This window comes from Branchiostoma floridae, chromosome 14 (assembly GCF_000003815.2).
Source record: "Branchiostoma floridae strain S238N-H82 chromosome 14, Bfl_VNyyK, whole genome shotgun sequence".
NCBI lineage: Eukaryota > Metazoa > Chordata > Leptocardii > Amphioxiformes > Branchiostomatidae > Branchiostoma > Branchiostoma floridae.
In genome coordinates, this window is record NC_049992.1 from 1,010,089 (window position 1) to 1,019,757 (window position 9,669).

The 9,669-nt window shown below is 44.6% G+C and overlaps 1 protein-coding gene across 1 annotated transcript in view; it reads right to left on the reverse strand.

The window, feature by feature from the left end:
* LOC118430807 (microfibril-associated glycoprotein 4-like) overlaps positions 1-2,705 on the reverse strand; it is a 12,805-nt gene extending 10,100 nt beyond the window's left edge. Inside the window, exons 1-2 of the mRNA XM_035841831.1 lie at positions 2,296-2,705; positions 186-231 (exon numbers count right to left, since the gene is read on the reverse strand). Coding sequence (XP_035697724.1) covers positions 186-231; positions 2,296-2,496 — 247 coding nt within the window. The 5' untranslated portion in view covers positions 2,497-2,705. The remainder of the gene's footprint in view (positions 1-185; positions 232-2,295) is intronic.
* Positions 2,706-9,669: the final 6,964 nt, after the last annotated feature.

Below are 9,669 nucleotides of genomic sequence, written 5' to 3' on the forward strand. Positions count from 1 at the left end.
TTATCACTGCATCCCTGTATTAAAGACAGAACACGTGCACGTGCACCCTGGTGGGGACATTATCACTGCATCCCTGTATTAAAGACAGAACACGTGCACGTGCACCCTGGTGGGGACGTTATCACTGCATCACTGTCTTAAAGACAGAACACGTGCACGTGCAGTATCAGGACCCTCCAACTCACCTGCAGGAGGAGCCGGGGTGTCAGTGGTCGGCTCCGCACAGCAGCGCTGTGATAAAGGTGGCAGGTATAAAGTTAGGGCAACGATTGTGTTCCTGTCATCTTAACATGAAATGGTGATAGATTTTCCTTACCCTAAATCGGTTAAATGCCGAATTTAGATGTTAGATTTGTCCACCTGGTAAGTTGATAGTATCAGATTTATTTATCTATTTCACCTCACCTCACCGGCCCCATAGCCTCATCGGCCGTAGGGGCAGCAATGCCATCAACGTAAGTTTTCCATCTATTTAGATGACGTCTATAATACATGATTGGGCCAGATCCTTATGTAACGCTATACATATTACGCAACATGATATATATATACAATATATATGTATATATTTGTATATATTCTGTCTATATATATATATGGACAGAGAGAAAGGGAGAGAGATAATTATGTTTATGAAAAATCTTAAGTTTGTGATATGGGTGAAATTTGCAAATGATGTCAAATCAGGGATTTCAGCGCCAGCTGCGTTGCGCAAATTTTGTCAGTTGTCGTGGTCAGACGAGTTCATGGGTTTGGCTAATTTATGTCTTCTTTTTACCAAACCCGTTTGACAAAGATTTCCAATATTACAGAAAGAAGGCAAGCCTTAAATGTCAGGCAAGAGCCCCAAAAGCAGACACACAGACAACCACCCACACGAGTGAGTGTTCACATGTCACCCTGACACTGCTGGAAAAGATTGTTGTAATGTCAAGTCAAGTAAATAATCTGTTGGCTGGTATTTGAAAAATCTACTCAAGTTCTTGGTTACAGTTGACCCTTTAACACACACAGACCCTGTGACTTTACAGTCATCAGAATCCGACCTGAGAACTAACTCGGCTAGAAGCCAAGTTCATTTGGTGTCAGGCATATCTTTGTGTAGAAGACAACCAAAACAGAGTCAGACGACCTGACGTCCATATGGGTTTCCTGGCGATCAGCCCAGACTATGGCGCAGGACAGACCCAAATGGAAGAAACAGTCTTGCAAGGGGCTCAAATTGGTAACAATTTTAGGCCCGTCCAAAATGAGAATAAAAGCACCACTATATAAACCATAGCATAGACATAACGTGCGATATGAAGACGGGCGTTCTGCTGGAATTTTGTGAGTTGTCGTGGTCAGGCGAGATCATGTGTTGGGCTGATTTACGTCTTCCTTTTATCATACCCGTTTGACCGAAAGAGGGCAAGCCTTAAACGTCAGACAGGTGCCCCATAAGCAGACACACAGACAACCGCCCACGCAAGACTGTAATGTACGTCTGTTCGTTCTGATTTGTAGGTGACCTTAACACTGTTGGAAAAGATTGTTGTAATCTGTAAATAATCTGTAGGCTGGTATTTGAAAAATCTACTCATGTCCTTAGTTACAGTTGACCCTGACACAAGAAGACGCTGTACAGTCATCTGAATCCGATCTGAGAGCTAAATTGGCTAGAACCCAAAACAAGTTCAGTTGGTGTCACGCATATCTTTCTTTGTTTAGAAGACAACCAAAACAGAGTCAGACGACCTGGCTTCCATATGGGTTTCCTGGCGATCAGCCAAGACTGTGGCGCAGGACAGACCCAGATGGAAGAAATAGTCTTGCATGGGGTTCAAACAATTTTAACAATTTTACGGGGCCAAAATTCAAATAAAAGCACCATCAAACTATCAACCATAACATAAACGCAACGTACGATATGAAGACGGGCGTTCTGCTTGAACATCATGGAAACAGTTAAAACCATAATCGAACTTATCCTTCTTATTGTCAATATCTACCCGCATAGCAAACATTATACAGACGCATTCAAAATTTTCAATTATGCTGTCCGGAAAAATAACCTCCCACACACAAACTATAGGTAGGTCTCTATCACTTAATCCAGTCTCTGATTCAAGTAAGGTATGAGCGGCCTCTTCTCCCTTTTGCTTCTGAGGACCAAAGGAACAGCAATAATCATACACAGAAAATGGCCTTCTTGGCAAAGGTAATGAGGGCTGCTCGGTATTTAGTCTCATTCACTTACTTACTTTTGATATATAGAACGTCATGTCTAGTTTAAGGTGATTTAACCGTGCTTACCCTGGACAGTAGAGTCTCCACCAGCGACGACAGACGGTCCACTTCATTTTTCAGGCGGCCCGTTTCCTCCCTGGTCTCGGCGAGCTGCCTCTCGAGGGCCTCGGTGTTGGTGGTTGGGACGATTGTACTGCTGTCCTGGGCTCGGGCAGGGTTTAAACTACCGGACAACAGGAAGACTGCGAGCAGCAAGACATTCGCCATTTTTGAGGCCAACTCGACTGAACGTACTACAGGAAATGCGCTCCAGTCACCGACGTTTCGCTACTGGGTGATCGCCAGCCCTGGAGGAAGTCACGTACCAGCATAGGCAATAGGCCAAGGAATTGTCGAATCGCCCGTGCTGAACTACCCGGGTTGGTGTTCCGAGTGTGACGCAAAATGAATTACATGTACTCGGGACCACCCGAACGGGTGCCGAACGTCGGCGAGTTCGAGTAAAGCCACCCGAAGTTCGGCGAAGTCACCCGAAGTACGGCGAAGCCGACCAGTACCATAAAGGTGCACTCTGACTCCATTTGTGTCAAGCTTGCGTCAGTGCGGGTTTTTTTCACTGCGTCAATGCTTTATTATTTTCTTCGATCTTTCATAATTTCGGTATGGCGCATTGCGTAAAAGCATGATTTAGAAGACGACACAAAAAGTAAGAAATTCGTTGAGTATCTTTCGAACCTCGCAGTGACGCAAGCTTGATGCAAGTGCAGTGAGAGTGCGCCTTAAGATAAGCTAGGCAGAGTCGACCAGCAAGCGGGGCGAGGGATTTTATCTGTCTGAGGAGGGTTAACTCAGCTGAAGGGAGGACCGAACGTACAGTCCAGCGCTGACGGGGCGTTTCATGTGCGCAACGGGTTGCCACTATCTTGTGGCTCGGTCCCTTGCTCAACAACACACCTATTGCCCATGGCAGGAGCGTGTCTGCTGGATTTGGGCACATGGATAGGAGCCAAGTTCATTTGGTGTCACGTATTGTGAGAAACATCTATTAGACGATATTCATCCTTGTAAAGCTTATGAGGGGGCTCCATGCATTAGCCTCAAGCGTCGAAGCTCTGCAGGTAGAAGAACGCAACACACTTATCCAGAAGAGTAAGGGTGACTCGGTGTGCTCGGGTGAAAACACGAGCAACAGTCAAGCCGAATTGTACCATCATTTTTGGTTGGGGGATTGCGTGTGTGTTTATGGGCGGCGGGGGGGGGGGGGGGTCATGATTATGAATTGGTGGTATTGATGCGCCAAAAAGTAGTTTCTCAAGCAACTGGATATGTTTTGGAAACGGTCAAACGTTTCAACTGGAATCAACCAGTTTTCGTCAGTGACACTGAAGTGATCTGGAAGATTGGTATTGATAATTGTAGCGCATTCTTCACGCGCTAAAGATGTGTCTCTCTTCAAACAATGGACCTCTTTCTGACGCTCTATCTGAGGGACGTCCCTAACCTGAGTGAAGTAAGTCCATTCGTGTTAAGTGCCTTTCCCACGGGCACAACGTCTGAGTGTATCAGGGGACCCGAACGGACGACCTCTGGGCTTTTTATAAAATGTATAAATTGACTTTTCTGACACATGAACAACAAAACGAAAGGGATGCATGTCGAGTGCATGTCTGAGTGTATCAGGGGACTCGAACGGACGACCTCTGGGTTTTTTATAAAATGTATAAATTGACTTTTCTGACACATGAACAACAAAACGAAAGGCATGCATGTCGAAAGCTATACATGACTCTCTTTTCTTAGAAACAAGATGAGACGGTTCTGCTGATTGTTATGTAAACGTGACCCCTTCGTAGCCACGTGGGACTTTCTACGGCTATCGGGCTATTTTAGGGCCCGGCAGGGCCCCGGATTTTCAGAAGTATGAGTTGAAATATACCCCTGATCAGCGACAAATAGACGCGGTGACCTACACGTGAAATCACTAAGAGTTTCCCCCGGGGCATCCGGTAGTCCACCGGGGCAATTTTGTGGCTTCGGGGCACGGCCGGGGCTACAACCCTTACGGACACCGGTGCAATTGTGACCAAAGCATTAAGTCCAATCGTAAGGACTCCATCCCTTCGAGTGCATGTCGGATGACAGCCGGGATCGAACTCACGACTTCTAGTTCCGAAGGCAGGGCCGCTAACCACTGGACTACACTCGCTTCTAACTCTTGTTTGCATATACATAATGACGACAGAGACAAAGAGGAGGCATACACATGCTACAATTGCTTTCCGAGGCTTTATTTGATGGAACGGAAGTTGTCGTGACGTCATAGATCGAAACAACAGTTCGACGACTCCATGCCTGCGTTAAGCTTTATTATATTGAAATCACTTATACTGCATGATATGTGATTCAAATATTTTCACTTCTACATAACATGCATGTCAGAAATAAATCTCCGTTATTCCCCAATTACGTCACTTCGAAGTCAGTTACCCCTACCCCCCCCCCCCCAACATTTGTACAGAAAACAAATTAAGAAACCATGCATAACTTCTGCTGCAGAAATCTAGAAAAGCACTCAGGGTGTCCGAAATGTAATGATTTCCTTGACAGACCTAATTATAACGACATAACAACTGTTATAATAGTCCATCCATAGCGTATTGAGTAATCATGCTGTTCATCTACAAATACATACAAGGAAATAGGCGAACGAAATTAATAATTGTAAAGAGTGAAACCAACGTCCTTTACCTCTATGTAGTAGGTCACTGCTTCGTATCCGCTTATTAATACAAATGTTCAATGTAAAATGTATAAATGACCTTATAAATTGTAGTCTTGACAAGTTATGGACTACTTGTCTTTCTTTATAAGTTAACAACGTATTTGAAAAAAAAATCTCGATTTTAATCTGATCATTTTTCCTTATATATATGCACATGCAAGCTAGAGTTTAATTCAAAATGCGCATCTAACGTTGCGTGTGTATATGCGTGCATGCGTGCGTGTTGTACTGTGTGTATGTGTGTGTCTGCACTCCATAAATATCTGACACACAATGTAGCCCAAACATCATAAGTGCTGCTATCTGTGGGGCTAGTAGGGTCACACAGCAGCATGTATTGCGGCTAAGCTGCCCTCTCTGACTGCGCTGTTTAGCCACTGTCTCCCGGACGGGTCACTCTTCCGGCCGCACGCTTACAGATGAAGGACCGTGTGGCTCGTTCATTGCAGGACACGTCGTACCATTGGTCCGTTCCCCAGACGTTCTTCATCACTATGGCAACGCAGTAGCTCATCTTGGCGCCGTCCGGCTGAGGGAACCAGGTTCTGACATCCATTGGTGACCTGAGGAAGGTGTGATGGGAAAACAATGCTGTGTCAACAAGTAAATGGTGTGTTTTGTTTTGTTTCACCATTCTCGACAAAGAGGGTAAAAGAAAGGCATTTAGATAATGTTTAACTTTTATAAAAATTGGTATCTTAATATTGACTTACTTATCAATCCTAAAACAATTCAGGATATCCAGCAGGAGATCGCGCAAGCCTGCACATTTTGAATAAAACTTGTCAATTTGTTAGTACTAATCAGCTTCAGATCCCAATCCTTTATAAGGCCCTTACACTGCAACCGAATTAGCAGGAATCAAGCAGAACCAGCCGGAATAAAGTATTTGCTAAAAGAGTCGTGCCACATTCGGGGCCATTCGGCTAGGAATTCCAAATGGACCTTATATCCCTTCACACGAGAAGGAATGAGCCAAAATGCCGTCAAAATGAAAAGTCTTTTCTATTCCTGGGAATTCGTAGTGTATTCTGGAAATTCTCACTGCGTTCTTGATATTCTTTTGGCTACATTCTGGCAGGATTCGAAGTGGCTTGCCGTTTTGGTTATCCATCGAATGAGATTAGAATGTTTCGAATAATGATGGAATGCCGTAGAATGCCGTCATACTGCATTTAGAATAGTTAAAATCAATAGTTTATTATGAGGCACCAAGGCCCATAAGGACAGACAATTAGACGATACATTTGAAAATAACAACAATGCAGTACATAAAACCGAAAGGCAGGAAGGATTTACACTCGTGCACGTGGTCTGTGTACTTGACCGTAGCACTTCCAGAACATACTTGTAGTAATAGCATCGAAATCAGATAATGACGTTCTCTGACGCCAGGAGGCGAGTCGCAAATGAGTGCGTCAGCTTACGCCTCCTGGCGTCGAAGGTGTCCAGGCGCATCAGTGCGAAGAGGCAGCTGTTGCTACTGGATCTTGGCTGTGACGTAATGATTTTAAGAGCGTCATGGAATGCAACTCTGACTCTCTGCAGCGCGGCGGCGCTTTGATTAGACCACACCTGTACACAGTATAGGGGACAACAATGTGACATGAATAAAACTCGTTTTGCTTCAGCAGAACAGTTACCGATAAAATATACTTAGAATCCACTTTGAATGCCGTTCTATATTTCTCCACCTTAAATGCACCTCGAAAGTCTTTAGTATGACAAAAACTTTCGCCAAAAGAACGGGCACAAATATCTGGAATGCAGTGAAAATTTCTAGAATACACTACGAATTTCCAGGAATAGGATAGAATTTTTATTCTGACGGCATTCCGGCTCATTCTTGCTCTCATGTGAAGAGGCTTTTAACCACCGCCAAGACCGCCATTGCCTCACCCCATCTACAGCACCCTCGTGTCACGTAACCTGTGTGTGGCCTTTGATTATTCTTCAGAGCTAAAGAAAGAAGGCGGATGCCTTCTGAAGGCCCTTACCACAGCTTTCATTTGTCATGCATGGTAATTGAATTCTCTCTCTCTCTAGAACGAACGTAGAACGTTCGAAGGGCCGTACTGATAAATGTAGACCTTCTATGCTTTAAGACATAGACATGTGTCTTCTCCCAAAACACATGACTGTATATTCCAAAATGGGATGTCAAATGTTGTGGCCAGTTATCCTTCAGGGGTCGACTTTGGTTAAAAACACATTGATATATAACATATGACAAATAACAGAACTACGAGGGGCATTCAATAAGTAATGTCCCTGACCCACTTACAGTTGTCTGATCTAGATGAAATTTTGTATGTGTAATAATTCATATCTCTATGGGTTATGTTGCAAACAACAGCTCTGAACTAATTGTGGTTACTGATTTACTGGTGTTTGAACTGAGTCAGGTGTGAAATGGACCAGGTGTGAAATGGAGCAAGTTGAGTGTCGCGCGCGCAGTGATCCGGTTTTTGTATTTGAAAGGACGCACACTAAAGGGGACATTTGATGAAATGAAAAAAAACTTATGGTGATGATGCCCCATCATATGACCTTGTAAAACGCTGGCATCCTGAATTCAAACAAGGCCGGAAGTCTGTGGAAACAGCTCCCAGACCTGGTCGTCCCTCTTCTGCCATTGATGAGGCATCTGTCGGAGGACCAACCTGGGATGTCCTACAAGAACGGTGTCCAGAGCTACATCAAATGATGGGAGAAATGCAAAACTCTGGGTGGTTCCTATGAAGAGAAAGACTAATAACTGTGCCAAGTTTCATTAATCTCCTGCTATGGGAAATGGGTCAGGGACATTACTTATTGAATGCCCCTCGTAAGCATGTTTAATTGTGTCATATGTTTGTGGCTGAAGAAAGGGCACTTACCAGTCCATATAAGTCACCGGGATGCCATCGGTCCAGACAAAGGTTCGGTTCCGGTAGATGTCGTACAGACCTTGAAGCAACGAGTATTTATTAGTCATGGATGAAGATATTCCATTGGCTGGTTTTACCAAAATGCACACCGATTCCCCTGTTTTCAGATTTCCGTTTCTTGTTTGAACTTGTGTTTACCTGTTAGATACAAACTTTGAGATAAGCTGTATTGAAATTTGATGTCAAATGGTAATATACATGTACATACACACACGCGCGCACAGTCTGAATGAAGTCGAATACACACACACACACACGCACACACACACACACACACACATACATATATATATCTTTTTTCTTCTTCTAAATCATGTTCGTAGGGCCTGATGTTACCATCATGGTGATGAAGAGCGGCCCATAGCGATAACTGTAGCAGCATCTCTTCTCCCTAAGTCAGAAACATCAAGCTTGACTTCACTGACTCAATAGGCGAAGCAGGGGTTACGAGGCTGCTCGGGAAATTCCCTACCCCATTTTGGCCGGAATGGTGCTACTCGGCCCCACAATCAGCATCTCTCTCTCTCTCTCTCGCTCTCTCTCTCTCTCTCTCTCTCTCTCTCTCTCTCTCTCTCTCTCTCTCTCTCACTCTCTCTCTCTCTCTCTCTCTCTCTCTCTCTCTCTCTCTCTCTCTCTCTCTCTCTCTATATATATATATATATATATATATATATATATACATATATCTTGCACATGAAAATAATATAACATGTCAAACCAATGTAAAGCGTTGGATCAACGATGCGTTTGACGACAACGTTGGTGACCAACAGCAGGTGGAGAAACTCCATCTCTGCCCGGTCAGCGATGCTGGTTAAGTTGGAGCCAAACTCTCGGCACTTGACGTCTGCCTCCTCCCAGTTCACACGTACGTGATGGCGGAATGTCAGGTAGCAGTTTCGGCGGAACAAGCGCCAACCGCATGGGCAGATGAAGCCTTCAGTTGGTAATTTGACATGAAATGGGAAAATTATGTCATACTTCAAGCAAGACTTTCTTATTTATCAAAGTGTCACAGAATCAGGTATTTATAATTCATTCATTCATTTTGTTAGTTTCATTCAGAACACAAAGTACACGCACAGGAATAATTTGCGCCCCCCTAAATTATGTGCAGCTTATTAAACTAAAATACTAGCAATAAAAATTACACAAGTTAATAACATTGTTGTGCCAGGCAAGGCAAACCATTCATTTTCTTACAATTGGGTGTTATTTTTACCTGCATCATGAGGAATGCCCTCCACCTGTCGGCTAGGGCTGAACGTACTGACGTTGTACGTCGCCATAAACCCGCGACTGGCGCCAAAATCAGCAATGTGACTCGTCGCCAGCATGATCCAACGCATCTCATCGGAGCTCGACACATAACGCTTCTGTTCGCCCTCGCCGCGACACAGCCGTGGGATCGTGTTCCAGCGTACCGTCAGGAACCTGTCCCTGACCTGCAGCACGCGGCTGGTACAGGGCAAATCTACGTCCAGCAACACAAGCGTGACGTAGCTTCCAGGAGGACCTTCGATGGTCCACAGACAGATGGCTGAAGAAGGGAAGGCGTGTGGGTACCCGGGGGAGTAGATCAGCCCACAGCGATATTGGTCAGGTATGCCACATCGGACGTACCCACAGGACGTTTCCCTGGCCATGCAATCGTCGCACACTGAAAAAGAAAGTCGCTAGATGGTGGAAAATCGACCGCCATATTGGTCTCCCGATAACCTCATTCCA